General features: G+C 40.3%; 1 protein-coding gene across 3 annotated transcripts in view; it reads right to left on the bottom strand.

Annotated features, from left to right (window-relative positions):
• LOC133538816 (transmembrane channel-like protein 6) overlaps window positions 1–18,494 on the bottom strand; it is a 116,402-nt gene that overhangs the window by 71,420 nt on the left and 26,488 nt on the right. For all 3 annotated transcript variants that reach the window (XR_009803112.1, XM_061880625.1, XM_061880624.1), the window contains exons 4-16: window positions 15,560–15,727; window positions 15,229–15,384; window positions 14,857–14,965; window positions 14,694–14,778; window positions 13,375–13,632; window positions 12,669–12,889; window positions 9,040–9,184; window positions 8,815–8,970; window positions 4,595–4,764; window positions 4,426–4,516; window positions 4,261–4,358; window positions 2,717–2,812; window positions 2,545–2,620 (exon numbers count right to left, since the gene is read on the bottom strand). Coding sequence is in view for 2 of the 3 variants with exons in the window: in XM_061880625.1 (XP_061736609.1) it covers window positions 2,545–2,620; window positions 2,717–2,812; window positions 4,261–4,358; window positions 4,426–4,516; window positions 4,595–4,764; window positions 8,815–8,970; window positions 9,040–9,184; window positions 12,669–12,889; window positions 13,375–13,632; window positions 14,694–14,778; window positions 14,857–14,965; window positions 15,229–15,384; window positions 15,560–15,727 (1,829 nt within the window). In the remaining variant the exon portion in view is untranslated. The remainder of the gene's footprint in view (window positions 1–2,544; window positions 2,621–2,716; window positions 2,813–4,260; window positions 4,359–4,425; window positions 4,517–4,594; window positions 4,765–8,814; window positions 8,971–9,039; window positions 9,185–12,668; window positions 12,890–13,374; window positions 13,633–14,693; window positions 14,779–14,856; window positions 14,966–15,228; window positions 15,385–15,559; window positions 15,728–18,494) is intronic.

The raw sequence follows: 18,494 nt of genomic DNA on the forward strand, positions 1-18,494 counted from the left end.
CGGAATACAAGCAATAGAACTGGAGCACATAAGTGGTTTTAAGAATTCTCTGCAAAAACGGGGGGAACGGAATGGTGTCATGGTGTCGGGCCGGATTTGACCACCGGACCGCCACTTTATTAGCCCTGAACTGGAGCGACAAAATAAGCAGTCTATGAGTGTGTCCATTATCTCAAAATGTAACATCTGCAAATGACGCAGATCAACTTTATGTACATTAATCCAGTGGTGTCAAACTCGTTTTCTTTGGGGGCCACATCACAGTTATGGCAGCCCTCTGAGGGCCAATTGTAACTAGGGATGTCCGATAATATCGGAATGCCGATATTATCAGCCGATAAATGCTTTAAAATGTAATATCGGAAATTATCGGTATCGGTTTCAAAACTATCGGTTTCGGTTTTAAAAAGTGAAATATATGACTTTTTAAAACGCTGCTGTGTACACGGTCGTAGGTAGAAGTTCAGAGCGCCAAAAAAACTTAAAGTACCAATGATTGTCAAACACACACTAGGCGTAGCGTAATTTGTCCTCTGCATTTGACCCATCCCCTTATTCACCCACTGGGAGGTGACGGGAGCAAAGGGCAGCAGCGGTGCCGCGCCCGGAAATCTAAAGGTACTTCCTTTGCGTGCCAGGCCAGTCACATAATATCTACGGCTTTTCACACACACAAGTGAATGCAAGTCATACTTGGTCAACAGCCATACAGGTCACACTGAGGGTGGCCGTATAAACTACTTTAACACTGTTACAAATATGCGCCACACTGTGAACCCACACCAAACAAGAATGACAAACACATTTCAGGAGAACATCCTCACCGTAACACAACATAAAGACAACAGAACAAATACCCAGGATCCCTTACAGCACTAACTCTTTTGGGACGCTACAATATACAGCCCCTGTTACCCCCTAACCCCCCCTCCCAACCACGCCTACCTCAAGCTCCTCATGCTCTCTCAGGGAGAGCATGTCCCAAATTCCAAGCTGTTGCTTTAAGGCATGTTAAAAAAAATAATGCACTTTGTGAGTTCATTAATAAATATGGCAGTGCCATGTTGGAATTTTTTTCCATAATTTGAGTTGATTTATTTTGGAAAACCTTATTACATTGTTTAACGCATCCAGCCTGGCATCACAACAAAAGTAGGCGTAATAATGTGTTAATTCCACGACTGTATATACCGGTATCAGTTGATATCGGAATCGATAATTAAGAGTTGGACAATATCGGAATATCGGATATCGGCAAAAAAGCCATTAACGGTCATCTCCACTTGTAACATATATACATTTTAAATTGTTTCATTACACAATCATTTATTGTAATATTTTTTTTACGTACACTGTAACAAAAATACATAAATTTAAAAATTGCTAGCTGCTGGAATTTTACCATAACATTTTTTTTTTTTTACAATGTATACTGTAAATGCAAATGGGGAAAACAGTACCACTGTTTTACTGTAAAATCTATGGTCGTTTCTACGGTGTATTACAGTACATGGAAAAACAATTAAAAATGTTTTAGTTTTGTGTTTTTACGGTAAAATTCTGGCAACTGAGCTACCAGTTTTTTGACAAAACATCTTTTTTACAATGTACAATTTGATAGATAATGTTAGAATAATTGTATCTAAGTTTTCACAAAAACTTTGTGTTACATTGTCTTTGAAAATACCAAGAAGAAGGCTTGCAAAACTCCACTGTGTAGGGGGGAAACAACAAGTTGGTGTTCTGGTTTCTGGTGTTCAAGATATTGTCTTGACCCAAAATCTTCAAAAGCAAAGAGGAAGCAGGACCAAACTTCCCTTCAGGCACCGCTTCTTTGAACTGTTTTACGACCCTTTCTTTTGAACTGTTCAGTAACCAAAGGCAACGCTGTTTACAACCCATGTCCCTTAGAAACAGCTGTTGCCATGTAATCAGGGAAAGTCCATATAGAAAGAAGTGGGGTACAATCATTCGTCAGAGCGTGCTGAGACATTGTACAAGGGTACAGTGTCCAGGCGTCTATCCTCACTGAGCCAAATTGAATTTTGTCTCTGTTTGATTCTTTGCTTCTTGTCCTGTTTAATTGATGTCATCAGTTTTTGAACCTGACAGACAAGTTGCTTCAAAATCACGAATCAAGCAGATCTTTAGGTACTTATTTTGATGTTTGGAATGTGCAATATTAGATTAAATTCAAAATACATGAAATATCATGGAGTACATGTATTTTTTTCTGTCAAAATAGAAAGTTGACTACAATTCAAAACAAATAGATGCGAGGTAATTCCAGGCCTTTGCAGGCCACAGAAATGAGGTGGCGAGCCAGTTATGGCCCCCAGGCCTCGAGTTCGATACCTGTGTATTATTCAAAGGATAAGAGAGGAACTACAATTTCTATGTTGTACATTTTTTGGCATTACAGAATCACCTGAAAGTTAACCTTTTGCACATAAAACATGATCATGTCATCATGGTCATCCAATACCCATATTGTACATTTGTATTGACTGGATGCATGAAGTTAAGTATTCAAATACAATGTACCTTTTTGATGTAAAACAGCAGCAGAAGCTTTAGGATTTGCACTGCAGGCAGCAGAGGAGTAAAGAGAACGCCCAACCTGAACAACACAAGATTGTAAAAAAGTAAGAATGAAGGCAACAATAGATAGCTATTTCATTAAGAGTAGGAGTGTGTATGGAGAGACAGGCAGTACCAGGCTAAGGTTTGCCCGTAGATGAGATCAAGGACATTTCTGGCAATATCAAAAACTGGTTTCCTTCTCCTCTTCAGCACCTTCTCAGAAAACAACCTAGGGACAGCAGATTGTATGAAAAGATAAATACAATCAGAACTTACATCTAGCGTCAGTCTGGTGAGATTGCAGGATACGAGTGTAATTCTGCTTTAACGCTATTAGAACATAGTTATTATTGTAGCTGTGCAAGAGTATGATGGCAAACCTTCCTGACATCTTAATAATAATCATACGTGTTGTTTAATATATAGTGTAATAAAATGTATAATACAAAACCAGTGAAGTTGCCACATTGTGTAATTTGTAAATAAATACAGAATACAATGATTTGCAAATCTTTTTCAACTTATATTCAATTGAATACACTGCAAAGACAAGATATTAAATGTATGACCCAAGAAACTTATTTTTCTTGCAAATAATCATTAACTTAGAATTTAATAGCAGGAACATATTGCAATAAATTTGGCACAGGCGATTTTTACCACTGTGTTACATGGCCTTTCCTTTTAACAACACTCAGTAAATGTTTAGGAACTAAGGACACCAATTTTTTTAAGCTTTTTAGGTGGAATTATTTTCCATTCTTGCTTGGTGTACAGCTCAAGTCCGGGGTCTCCGTTGTGGTATTTTCAGCTTCATAATGCGCCACACATTTTCAGTGGGACAAAGGTCTGGACTACAGGCAGGCTAGTCTAGTACCTGCACTATTTTACTATGAAACCACGCTGTTGTAACACATGCCTTGGCATTGTCTTGTTGAAATAAGCAGGGTCCATGATAACGTTGCTTGGATGGCAACATACTGTATGTTGCTCCAAAACCTGTATGTACCTTTCAGCATTAATGGTGCCTTCACAGATGTGTAAGTTACCCATGCCTTGGGCACTAATACACCCCCATACCATCACAGATGCTGGCTTTTCAACTTTGTGCCTATAACACTTCGGATGGTTCTTTTCCTCTTTGTTTTGGAGGACACAACGTCCACAGTTTCCAAGAACAAATTGAAATGTGGACTTGTCAGACCACAGAAAACTTTTCCACTTTGCATCAGTCCATCTTAGATGAGCTCGGACCCAGTGAAGTCGGCGGCGTTTCTGGGTGTTGTTGATAAATTGCATAGTAGAGTTTTAACTTGCACTTACAGATGTATCGACAAACTGTAATTACTGACAGCGGTTTTCTGAAGTGTTCCTGAGACCAGGTGGTGATATCCTTTACATACTGATGCCGCTTTTAGATGCAGTACCGCCTGAGGGGTCCAACATCCGTAATATCATCGCTTACGTGCAGTGATTTCTCCAGATTCTCTGAACCTTTGGATATTACAGACCGTAGACGGTGAAATCAGATCGAACGTTAAGTATCTTGTCTTTGCAGTCTATTCAATTGAATATAGGTTGAAAATAATTTGCAAACCATTGTATTCTGTTTTTATTTACGATTTACACAACATGTCAACATCACTGGTTTTGTAAAATAAAATGAATATAAAGCACCTCCAAAGAAGCTCTCCAAACAAGGTGTCCAGGAGAGTAAAGATGAAATCCATCAACAGGAAGCGATACAGTTCCTGGCCAACAAAACTCTCCCAGCACTGAGGATGATATTTTCAAAATAGACGAGCAAAACAATTTCTAATTGTCACTTATGATTTGCATTACCTTGAGGCCAATGCTGTTTGGGTCAGCAGCCACCCGACCCAGCCAGTGGTAGCAGAGTACTCCGAGCACACTGACTTTCAACATCAAGTTCCTTAAAGAAAATCACAAGTGGTCATTCCATCAGTCGCTGTGACCCTTTGCACAGTCACAATGTCTGCCCTGCTCCTACCTGCCAATGGCAACATATGTGCGCACTGAAGGTGACTCGTAGTCTTCCATCCAGGCGGCAAGATTGAACATACCAGGCAGCAGTTGGTTGATAAGCGACACCATCACAGGAAGAGCTAGCAGGCTCGCCTCGTTCAACAAAGGCTTCTTGGTCACGCTGCGAGACGTTTGCTGGAGGTTCAGCAGAGACAAATTTATATTGACATTTACTTGAATGGGAGTGTGAATGTCGTCTGTCTATCTGCGTTGGCCCTGTGATGAGGTGGCGACTTGTCCAGGGTGTACCACGCCTTCTGCCCGAATGCAGCTGAGATAGGCTCCAGCACACCCAAAAGGGACAAGCGGTAGAAAATGGGTGGATGGATTTACTTGATTTTTTACCAAGGCAATACTGATGGTTTTAGTAAATGCACATTTGAAGAACTACTACTGTTTTATTATGTTAATGCAGGGGTCCCCAAACATTTTGATTCACGGGCCTAGGGGTGTAACGGTACGTGTATTTGTATTGAACCGTTTCGGTACGGGGGTTTCGGTTCGGTTCGGAGGTGTACAGAACGACACGGACATATTAAGTATCACACCGCACGTTGTGTAAACAATGCACACCGAGGCACCAGTGGTGCAACGGATCAACATTGATCCGTGATCCGTTTGGAGCAATATCTTCGGTTTGGCACATACGTGATCCGCTGTCTGATTTCTGAAAAAAAATCAAAGTTGTTCGCACAGCGTGGTAATGGCGAGCGGAGTAACGGAAGAACTTGAACGCCCCGTGCCATTTAATCGGTGTTTTTATAGGTGCAGACTCCATTGTGCAAAACGAGGGTTCTAAACACATGCTCAAAGTGCGTCAGCCACATTACGACATCCCGTTGCGCACCAACTTCAGCTATAAAATTGTGGCCGGATTTTATTAGCGAGAGAAGAAAAAAGTTGTGGACGAACAATCCCGAGTCATCTGTTGCGCTCACGGCAGAAGGGTGGAGGTCCAGGGGAACTATGTGACCATAAGCGCTCACTTCATCACAGCAGATTGGGAGATGAGAAGACACGCCCCCTCTACGAGAGTCACCTTGCGCAGGTACTGACACAGGCAGTTGAGGAATGGAAGATAAAGATATCCCAGTCACAACTGATAATTCCAAAAATCAAATAAATGCAGTGAATGAGGCAGGACTGGAACCACAGATAGGGTGCTTTGCACATGTAGTTAATTTGGAATCACATCTCAGTCAATGGGATGGAGCGCCTCCTTGGGAGGATCAGGAAGGTTTCCTAGATCCACTGAAGCACAACAGCTGCTCATGTGCTTAAGACAAAGTAAGAAATGCTAAAGCTGCCTACTCATAAGCTCATACATGATGTCCCAACAAGGTGAACTCCACTTTTGATATGTTGGAGCATCAGGCAGCTATAAACTCTGCATTGACCCACAAGACACTGAAGACAAATGTCAAAGACATCATCATCTTGTCTGATGATGATGTGAGAGTGGCAGAGGAGGTCCTCCAGGTGCTTAAACCCCTCAGAACTGTTACATCTCTGCTGAGCACTGAAACTTCACCATCTGTGTCAATGATCCTGCCACTGAAAACAAGGATTCTACAATCCATGGCTCCAAGTGTGCAAGACAGCAGCATAACTCCAGATGTCAACACTACCTGTGTTTCAAGGAAGCTGTTGTGCATACTTATGTTGCACTTTAATTTTTTTTTTTTTTATTAATGGTAATTGGTCCAAGTTTAAATAAATGTGGCACAAGTTTAAATAAATGTGGCACTGTTTTTCATTAATTATGTTAAAAAGATGTTATGCCTTGTGCACTTGAACTTGATTTTATATAATTTAATTTAATAATTTAAATGTGTTACAAAACAATACGACAAAACATCTGTTTATTTGTCTTGTCTTTTTTTTTTTTTTTCTGATCCGAAAAATGATCCGATCTGTGACTCTGATCCGAGAAATGATCCGAACCGTGAGTTTTTTGATCCGTTGCACCCCTACGAGGCACCATGAATTGATTTACGTGGACCCTGACTTAAACAAGTTGAAATACTTATTGGGGTGGTACCATTTAGCGGTCAATTGTATGGAATATGTATACTGAACTGTGCAATCTACTAATAAAAGTTTCAATCAATCAAAAAAATAACAACACAGCAACGACTGGGCTATGATAAACTGACCATATCACCTCTTTTCACCGGACATGTCCTCTTTTGCGGGGCTGTCCAGGTGGAGTTTCTTAAATGCCTCAAATGTCCGGCATTTTAAGTTAGGGTTGCGTGTATTTTCAATGTACATTCAGGGTTAAGAAGGGGTTAAAAACAAGACAATTTGTGCACACAGCAACATTTGTGAGGGAGGGGCAGAGACAGAGAGAGCGAGAGAGTTATGATGAATTTGCATGCGTCTCCAGGATCTGCTTTTTACCCATAGATTTATCAGATTTTATTTTTTATTATCTATAGCAGGGGTATCAAAAGTGTGCCCCGGAGGCCATTTGCGGCCCACAGCTAATGTTTTAAAGGCCCACGGCACATTCTAAAAGTACTATTAAAATAAACAAAAACATAAACAAAAGTGAAATAAAAAAGCTTAAAGGCTAATTGTAATTTAGAAAAAGTTGCAAAGTTGACTAATAAAGCAAAGATGGTTTTATTTCTTTCAAACTGTCATTGCTCAAAACATAATATTGAATCAAAATCAATGTTATGATGAATTATTGACCTATCCAAGGTTCCGATTACTTCACATCAAATATTCCACTAAGAAAAATATTTTTGGTGGAAGATTTAGCAAATTTGTTAAATAAATAATCAAAAAAATTATATGTGAATGTGTATAGAATGAATGACGGGTTTTTAGTGTAACTGGCTTTGGGACACAAGAATAAAAGTGATAAATATACCAAATGGCGCACTGCCAATGAATGGTCTATTTTTGATCTTTTTTCATACAAAATGTGCACCGAATTATAAGATGCAATAAAGGAGTCATATAATTATTATTTTTTTCTAAATGTAAAACACTTCTTTGTGGTCTACATAACATTTGATGGTGGTTCTTTGGTCAAAATGTTGCACAGATTAGGTTTTACAGATCAAGTTCAAGCCGATTCCTGACAGTCGCTTGCGAATGCGCCGTTTTGTGGGCGGTGTTATTTACGTGGCTCACCTTGGACAGCGTCTTCTCCCCGTCATCTTTGTAGTAGCGGTGTAGCGTGCAAGGACAGGAGTGGGAGAAGTGTCTAAAGATGGTGCTAACTGTTATAATGACATTCAGACTTTATCTAAATCAATAACGGAGCAGCATCACCTAATGTGGAAACAACAATACTGGAAATGTGTCCCGTGAAAAACCGTCCGACCGGAACTCTCTAATAACTAAAGTTCCTTGGGTGAATAATGTAAACTCACTACACCGGTATGTTTTAGTGCTTTCATGGCGTGTTTAGTGACAGATAAAAGTAAGAAGTTTACACTACTGTGTAGTAGAAATGGCAACAGCGGAGGATGAATGTCCCATAACAAGAAGATAGAGAAAAAGAAGAAGCTTATCGACAATGGGGTCGGCAAGGACTGCAAAGGTGGACATTTTTCAGGATTCATGCAGATCCCAAAGACAAATCAGCAGGAACCAAAAGGTAAGAAAAGTCGCTTTAACCCATTATTACGAAAAAAAACACCAGATAATGTGTTTTACCTTATACACATTATCTGGTATAAGGTAAAGCACAGTACAGTCCATCAAGCGGTGCGGCTTCATAGCTACAAAAGTCATACTAAAACATTTTGATAGACTTTTGAGCGCCGTGTGTAATGATCTGTACTTTCAATGGAACATATCAAATGTTGGTGTTTACTTGAGTCATATTGCCATCAAAGTGCAGTCTACACTTATCCCTTATGTTTGACTGCCATCTACTTGTCACACTTATCATTACACCATGTACCAAATAAAATAGCTTCGAGGTGGGTAATTTCAACCAAACTTATTCCTTACATCAGGTGCACCGGGTTATAAGGCGCACTGTCGAGTTAGGAGGGGGGAAAAAGGATATCAAGTGTGCCTTATAGTCCGGAAAATAGGGTAATCAATTATTATTATTATTATGTCTTTGAATATGATCCTGTACCAGCATTATTATATTATCTATATGTATTTCACTGTGAGCAGTGTGACTCATGGAGCTATAAATGCTGAGTACGTCACCTGGTGCATGTAGTCGGAGAAGTAGTAGATGCTCAGCACACAGGCAATAGTGCTTGCTATACAGATAGTCCATGCCAGAAGGGAAACCGCCATCCTACAGAGCTTCTGGTACGCAGTGTTTTTGGAACGCTTGCGATTTACTTCTGCTAGCAACTCCTAGGAGAGACAGACGGTGTGAGGACAGGGGAAACCTGTTGGACAGGAGTGAGACTTCTTTTCTCGTACCTTCAGCTGGGTACAGATATTCTCAGACATGAGTTTGACTGAAGTCTTTTTGATAACCTTGAAGTCCCAGCAGCAGAAGACTTTCACAGCCAGGATGCTGTGAGACTTGTCAACTCGAAAGCTTCGACCAAACGACGTTGACATACTGGTGGGAGATAATAAACAGCGCACATCATTTTCTTAATGAACAGTGTATGTCAGGAATATTCAACCACATTTTTTTGGAGACCACATTTCCAAGTAGACATTTGATTTTGGTGTATTTATTTTGTCAGAATTACAGGAGTGCTCTGCTGTTTTTAAGGACCATCTGCAAAAAAGATAGTTAAATATAATTTCTATGGCAGCACTGTAGTGTTTTTAATAAGCTGCTGCAAAAAAAAAAAAAAATTGAACTAGTTGAATAGCCTAAATGATGAAAAAGAGGACATTAATTGGAACCTGGAGGAACACTACTACAAAACCCCAAACCATTGAAGTTGGCACACTGTATAAATGGTAAATAAAGACCGAATACAATGTTTTGCAATTCCTTTTCACCCTATATTCAATTGAATAGACTGCAAATATACTTAAAGTTCAGACTGGAAAACTTTATTTTTTGCAAAAATTGGAAATTTAATATTAGCTCATTTGGAATTTGATGCCTGCAACATGTTTCAAAAAAGCTGGTATAAGTGGCAAAAAGACTGAGAATGTTGAGGAGTGCTCATCAAACACTTATGTGGATCATCACACAGGTGAAAAAGGCATGGGAACAGGTGGGTCCCATGATACCCAATTATGGCACCCATCTCCTTTAAAAGCAGCTTCCATCAAATGGTAAGTCATTCACAAACCAGGATGGACAAATGTGTGGCCGAATTGTCGAACAGTTTAAAGGGGAACATTATCACAATTTCAGAAGGGTTAAAACCAATAAAAATCAGTTCCCAGTGGCTTATTTTATTTTTCGAAGTTTTTTTTTAAATTTTACCCATCATGGAATATCCTGAAAAAAGGCTTTAAAGTGCCTGATTTTAGCTATCTTTAAATCCATCGTCCATTTTCCTGTGACGTAATTTAGTGATACCAACATTTAGTGATAGCACAGCAAGATATAGCGACATTAGCTCGGATTCAGACTTGGATTTCAGCGGTTTAAGCGATTCAACAGATTACGCATGTATTGAAACGGATGGTTGGAATATGGAGACAGATAGCGAAAACGAAATTGATGAAGAAACTGAAGCTATTGAGCAAATAGCTATTGAAGCTATTCGGCGATCGCCTTCTAACCAACGATTGGGTGTTGGAGGGTATACATACATCTCTTTGCCATGTATGTCGTAGCATCGCCGGTAAAATGTGCAGGAGCAACTTAAATCCGTCGATTAGTAAGTGTTTGTTTGGCATTAAATGTGGGTGGAGTGAAAGGCAGGATGCAAATATAGCTACATATGTACATACAGCTAGCCTAAATAGTATGTTAGCATCGATTAGCTGGCAGTCATGCTGCAACCAAATATGTCTGATTAGCACATAAGTCAATAACAACAAAACTCACCTTTGTGATTTCGTTGACTTTATCGTTGGAAATGCATCCGCTTTGAGTGTCGCAGAGTATCCATACATCTCTGTGCCATGTCTGTCGTAGCATCGCCGGTAAAATGTGCAGACGAGGGACTTTCGGATCTTTTGACACTGGTGGTACCTAAATCCGCCGATTGGTAAGTGTTTGTTTGGCATTAAATGTGGGTGGAGGGAAAGGCTGGATGCAAATATAGCTACAAATGAGGCATAACGATGAAATATGTATATACAGCTAGCCTAAATAGCATGTTAGCATTGATTAGCATGCCATGCTAATCGATGCACACTCCACGTAAGTCAACCTGAATCCGTCCCTGATCGTGTTGTTACACCCTCCGACAACACACCGACGAGGCATGATGTCTCGAAGGTACGGAAAACAGTCGAAAAAACTGAAAATAACAGAGCTGATTTGACTCGATGTTTGTAATGTGTTTGAAAAAATGGCGGATTGACTACCTAGGTGACGTCACAACGCCCCGAGAGCGAATAAAAAGAAAGCCGTTTAATTCGCCAAAATTCACCCATTTAGAGTTCGGAAATCGGTTAAAAAAATACATGGTCCTTTTTCTGCAACATCAAGGTATATATTGACGCCTACATAGGTCTGGTGATAATGTTTCCCTTTAAGAACGTTTCTCAATGAGCTATTACAAGGAATTTAGAGATTTCACCATCTACAGTTTATAATATCATCAAAAGGTTCAGATATATTACGGACCTACGATCCCTCAGGCTGTACCGTATTAAAAAACAACATCAGTGTGTAAAGGATATCACCACATGGGCTCAGGAACACTTCAGAAAACCATTGTCAGTCACTACGGTTGGTCGCTACAACTGTAAGTGGAAGTTAAAACTCTACTATGCAAAGGCAAACAGATATATCAACAACACCCAGAAACGCCACCGGCTTCGCTGGGCCCGGGGTCATATAAGATGGACTGATGCAAAGTGGAAATGTGTTGCGTGGTCTGACAAGTCCACATTTAAAATTGTTTTTGGAAACTGTGGACGTCGTGTCTTCCGGACCAAAGAGGAAAAGAACCATCCGTTATAGGCGCTAAGTTCAAAAGCCAGCATCTGTGATGGTATGAGGGTGTATTATTAATGTGCCCAAGGCATGGTTAACTTACACATCTGTGAAGGCACCATTATTGCTGAAAGGTTCATACAGGTTTTGGAGCAACATATATTGCCAGCCAAGCAACGTTATCATGGACTCCCCTGCTTATTTCAGCCAGACAATTCCAATCCATGTGTTACAACAGCGTGGCTTCATAGTAAAAGAGTATGGGTACTAGACTGGCCTGCCTGTAGTCCTGTCTCCCATTGAAAATGTGTGGCTCATTATGAAGCGTCAAACACCACAACGGAGACCTCGGACTGTTGAACTACTTAAGCTGTACATCAAGCAAGAATGGGAAAGAATTCCACCTGAAAAGATTAAAAAAATGGTCAGTTAAAAGGAAAGGCCATGTAACACAGTGGTAAAAATGTACCTGTGCCAACTTTTTTTGCAATGTGTTGCTGCCATTAAATTCTCAGTTAATGAGTATTTGCAAAAAAACATTTAGTTTCTCAGTTCGAACAATAATTATCTTGTCTTTGCAGTCTATTCAATTGAATATACGTTGAAAAGGATTTAAAAATCATTGTATTCTGTTCTAATTTAAGATTTACACAACGCGCCAACTTCACTAGTTTTGGGTTGAAGTTGAAAAAATTACGAATGAATTCATTTGAAAAAAACAATCTACAGCAACACTTTAGTTATACGAATCACATTAACAAAAAAAACACTAACTGCTAAAAAGGAGAAGACTTAAAGGAGTGACTTGAGGAACGCCTCAGTTATGGAAATCTGGCAGTAAAGTCAATGCAAGGATCTGCCAATGTGTTTACAGAGCTCCAAGTTCCTCTACACAACAGGAGTACTCTAGTGTTTTTAGGAATTTGTTGCAAAAATGTTTGTCTCCTAAGGTATGGTCGGTATGTCGTCACACCTGGTATATGTTTACAAGAGCATTACCTTTGAAAAAAGAAAAAGTGCGTACCTGTACACAAGGATGATGCAGGTGATAAAGAAAACCATGCCTATAGTGAAGAAATAGGCAAGTGGCATCTTGTAAGGCGGATGCTTCGACGTGCAGTCCAGGCTGCTTCCATTGGCTGGAGAGATGTACTGCTGTCCGCTTTCACTTTGGTTCCTGCAGCTCTTTTGCAGCGTGTAGTTAGAGTAGTATCCATAGTACATCACCGTGTCTGAGAAATAGCCCTGAAACATGATGAACACGTGTTGGACAGTAGCACAGAGCACATATGAGCCACAAACAAGCTCTCACAGTATGCTGCCGGTCCAACACAAAAGTCAACAAAATATCAACCAACAATTAATATGCTCTGTGCATTAGTGTCATTTAGAGTCATTTTGTTTATTTTTACCATTTATAAATTGAATGATAAGTGATTATACTACATGTCTCAGAAATGTACAAAACCAGTAAAGTTGGCACATTGTGTAAATGGTAAATAAAAACAGAATACAATGATTTGCAAATCCTTTTCAACTTATAGTCAATTAATAGACTGCAAAGACAAGATATTTAATGTTCGAAATGAGAAACTATTTTTTTTATAATCCGGTGCACCTTTTGTATGAAAATAGACCTGACTAGACCTCCTCATTGCCAGTGCGCCTTTTAATCCGAAGCGCACTATGGTCCGGAAAATAAGGTTTTTGACAAGAGAAACCCAGCTTACTGCTCCTGTGAGGACCTCCAGGCCAGTAAAGGTGGATCTGCCGTCAGACACAGGTGGAGGGTGCACTGCCTGGGGAAGCACTATGAACGCGACGGTCAGGATAAAGAGGAAGACGTTGAAGAAGAGCAGAGTCTTGAGGAACAGGAAGTACGAGAGGACTCCACTGCCGAAACGGCCGCTGACTCGCTTGAGTGCCACTTGCCACAGCTGGAGGGAGTGCATGAAGGAGAGCCAGCTGTACCAACTCTGTCTGCAGGCCTAAGACCAACATTAATAACATACATGTCAATCATTCAGAACAATAGTTCAGGTAACTACACTCATACCCCGGGATGATGTTCGAAAACCGGTTCTCCCGATTGTTCGATAAGAAAAGAACCGATTCCACGGATTCAATGCCCTTTTTGAGAAACGGTTCACCTTATCGAAGCCACTATAGTAAAGAAAAATATTTGGTTCTTTATTTGAATCCCTGGGAACGAATCCCGTCTTGTGACATGTCACAAGAAATGATGTAGCTCAGTCATTAGGCGGCAGATACAGAAGCAGCAACAACAATGAACTGGAAAAAAGACTCCAAGGCATGGCTTCACTTTCCAAAGAAATACGACAAGGAAACGGCTATCTGAAATTATTGCCAGGTTTCACTTTTTCTGTAAGGGGAGCAGTACAACAAACATGTTGAAACGTGTTCATGCCGTACCTAACCTAAAGGTTAGAGAAATGTGTTGTGTCTTTCGACACATGGAGAAGCAGCGACAGCACGCCCCTCTTCCTCTGCTTCAACCTGCAGTCCCAGTGATAGTGCTGGCGAGTAACTAACGTTAACTGTTGCCGGGTAATTTCCATATCTGCTCACTTGTAGCCTTTAGGCTAAAATAACGTTACCTCTTATTAGGGCTGGGCGATATATCGATATACTAGACACCGACCTCTATTTAATATTACAACTCTAACATTTGACAACCAAACAATTAAACAAGGCGACTCGGTAAAGAATCTGGGTAGTATCTTCGTCCCAACTCTCTCCTTTGAGGCACACATTAAAAGCGTTACTAAAACGGCCCTCTTTCATCTCCGTAATATCGCTAAAATTTTATTTTTCAGTAAAGAAGGGTTCGATGAATGCGCATATGAAACTCGTGGGGTTCGGTACCTCCAACAAGCTTAAGAACCACTGGATAAGAGGATTCGATAATGGCATTGAAATTGATACTTTCTTAACAAACATCATCCCGACTCATACCACTACACGTCTTAACACATTGATCACAATGATTGATGACACTGACAGCTAAGGGAGGGGGGGTGTAACTCACTATGATAACAAAATATTTGAGTCGACTGCAGCAGGGGATCTGAATTCCCGACACTGTGCGTCGCCCTTTTTGCAAAGTCAACATCCTGCGCACAAACACATAAGAAAAAAACATTGCATGATCGAAGTTATTCAAGCTGAAATACGAGCAAACAAGCGCTTACCTGAGTTCACTCTTTTCTGACACACTGAGAGGCATCGCTCGCAGCATGCTGACTCTGTCGCTGACTGACAGGATTTGCAAATTATTCACCAGACGATCACGTTTATTTACTAGAACACAAAGATGGACAATTTGTCTACGTTAGGCATTAGTAAAAATTATATTTAGGCACCCACCTAAGCTACACGATTGCCAATTGCATAAACATTTTACGAGGCATTTGTAAAGCCGTTTTATTTATTGAGCATCCAACTGATATAATGAACAAGTCATATGACATCAGTTTCAATACAGCTTTTGTCTTGGATGTCCTTCAATAGTGCAGCTGTACCTAATGAAGAGTCTGGTTTTACTGTACATGAGTCCTTCTCACCTTCTACGGAAGCACTTTGCGTTTCAAGGCAAAAGGCTTGTATGCATGGCCTGGCCGAGCGTGAGAAGTCTTTGATGGAAGGTCTGCTCTGCCTGCGCCTCCGAAGTTGCATGGTCCTGTTGTAGTACTGAGAGATGATGGCCCCTCTGCTGCGACCTTAAAAGCATTAACGTATGTTGCTAATACGGCAGTAGCCAAATGTGCAGAGTATTTTTCAACACTGAGACCAAGAAATATGCTACTGCTGTGGGCTTTCACAGGTTTTTTAATTTGGTATCGGAATAGCTCTGTATTGTTTATGTGTGACGTGTCTTGTTTTTGTGGAACCAACCAATGGTGCGACTCGGCATGGAAGACAGGATCTTTAAGGTGGCTAAAGACCATTGTTCACCAGTGGATGGGTCCATCACTCTTTCACCATCATCCCATCCCGGCGCCCCTGCCTGCTTCCTCCTCCGCCTGAACCTAGATCCAGGGCTAGACAGGTGTGCCACATTATCTGAAGAGTCCAAAGAACACATAGAACATAGTATATTTCACTGTTATGTAGTTATGTCGAACCAATACCTGCAAAAGTAGGGGAAAATAATGTATTTTTTCTTCTGTCCACCCATTCTACAAAACCCAAAACCAGTGAAGTTGGCACATTGTGTAAATCGTCAAAAAAAACAGAACACAATTTTGAAAATCCTTTTCAACTTATATTCAATTGAATTAACTGCAAAGACAAGATATTTAATGTTCAAACTGAGAAATGTAATTATTTTTGCAAATAATCATTAACTTACAATTTAATGGCTGTAACACATTGCAAAAAAGTTGGCACAGGGGCATTTTTATAACTGTGTTACATGGCCTTTCCTTTTAACAACACTCAGTAAACGTTTGGGAACTGAGGAGACCGATTTTTGAAGCTTTTCGGGTGGAATTATTTCCTATTCTTGCTTGATGTACAGCTTAAGCTGTTCAACAGTCCGAGGTCTCCGTTGTGGTATTTTAAGCTTCATATTGCGACACACATTTTCAATGGGAGACGTGCCTGGAGTACAGGCAGGCCAGTCTCGTACCCGCACTCTTTTACTATGAAGCCACGCTGTTGTAACACATGCAGAATGTGACTTGGCATTGTCTTGCTAAAATAAGCAGGGGCGTCCATGAAAAATACATTGCTTGGATGGCAACATATGTAGCTCCAAAACCTGTATGTACCTTTCAGCATTAATTTTGCCTTCACAGATGTGTAAGGTACCAATGCCTTGGGGACTTATACAACCCCATACCATCACAGATGTTGGCTTTTGAACTTTGCGCCTATACCAGTCCAGATGGTTATTTTTCTCTTTTGTCCGCAGGACACAACGTCCACAGTTTCCAAAAACAATTTGAAATGTGAACTCGTCAAACCACAGAACACTTTTCCACTTTGCATCAGTCCATCTTAGATGAGCTCAGCGAAGCCGGTGGCGTTTCTGGGTGTTGTTGATAAATGGCTTTCTCTTTGCATAGTAGAGTTTTAACTTGCACTGACAATGGTTTTCTGAAGTGTTCCTGAGCCCATGTGGTGATATCCTTCACACAGTGATGTCGCTCTTTGATGCAGTACTGCCTGACGAAGGTCATGGGCATTCAATGTTGGTTTTCAGCCTTGCCACTTAAGTGCAGTGATTTCTCCAGATTTTCTGAACCTTTTGATGATATTACAGACCGTAGTTGGTGAAATCCCTAAATTCCTTGCAATAGCTGGTTGAGAAATTTTGTTCTTAAACATCTGCTCATGCATTTGTTCGCCCCACAGTCTTTTTTTAAACATGTTGCAGGCGTCAAATTCTAAATGAGCTGATGTTTGCAAAAAAATAAAGTGTTCCAGTTCGCTTGTTAAGTATTTTGTCTTTGCAGTCTATTCAATTGAATATAGGTTGAAAAAGGATTTGCAAATCATTGTATTCTGTTTTTATTTACGATTTGCACAACGTGCCAACTTCACTGGTTTTGGGTTTTGTAGTTGCTAATTTCCTCTTCTTGACTGGTTACTTTCTGCTGTAACAGTGTTCCTATTAGCATTCTGTTGAAGTGTACAAAGCATTTATTATTTTCTTTTCTTTAGTCTAGAAAAGCTACCAGCATTTTACTGTTGTTTTCTCAAGTAGCAACGATAAAATATAGAGAAAAGCAAGATGTGCATCAAGCAGAGGTGCTATAACACTACAATAAAACAAGTGCAAGATACAAACCTTGTTTCCATATGAGTTGGGAAATTGTGTTGGATGTAAATATAAACAGAACACACTGATTTGCAAATCATTTTCAACCCATATTCAATTGAATGCACTACAAAGACAAGATATTTGATGTTCAAACGCATAAACTTTTTTTTTTTTTGCAAATAATAATCTACTTAGAATTTCATGGCTGCAACACATGCCAAAGTAGTTGGGAAAGGGTATGTTCACCACTATGTTACATTATCTTTTCTTTTAAAATCACTCAATAAACATTTGGGAACTGAGGAAACTAATTGTTGAAGTTTTAAAAGTGGAATTCTTTCCCATTCTTGTTTAATGTAGAGCTTCAGTCGTTCAACAGTCCGGGGTCTCTGCTGTCGTATTTTACGCTTCATAATGCGCCACGCATTTTCGATGGGAGACAGGTCTGGACTGCAGGCGGGCCAGGAAAGTACCCGCACTATTTTTTTTACGAAGCCACACTGTTGTAACACGTGCTGAATGTGGCTTGGCATTGTCTTGCTGAGATAAGCAGGGGCGTCCATAAAAAAGACGGCGCTTAGATGGCAGCATATGTTGTTCCGAAACCTGTATGTACGTTTCAACATTAATGGTGCCTTCACAGATGTGTAAGTTACCCATGCCTTGGGCACTAATGCATCCCCATACCATCACAGATGCTGGCTTTTGAGCTTTTCGTCGATAACAGTCTGGATGGTTAGCTTCCCCTTTGGTCCGGATGACACAATGTCGAATATTTCCAAAAACAATTTGAAATGTGGACTCGTCAGACCACGGAACACTTTTCCACTTTGCATCAGTCCATCTTAGATAATCTCGGGCCCAGAGAAGCCGGCGGCGTTTCTGGATGTTGTTGATAAATGGCTTTTGCTTTGCATAGTAGAGCTTTAACTTGCACTTACAGATGTAGCGACAAACTGTATTTAGTGACAGTGGTTTTCTGAAGTGTTCCTGAGCCCGTGTGGTGATATCCTTTAGAGATTGATGTCGATTTTTGATACAGTGCCGTCTGAGGGATCGAAG

The sequence above is a fragment of the Nerophis ophidion genome, linkage group LG20 (genome assembly GCF_033978795.1).
Source record: "Nerophis ophidion isolate RoL-2023_Sa linkage group LG20, RoL_Noph_v1.0, whole genome shotgun sequence".
NCBI lineage: Eukaryota > Metazoa > Chordata > Actinopteri > Syngnathiformes > Syngnathidae > Nerophis > Nerophis ophidion.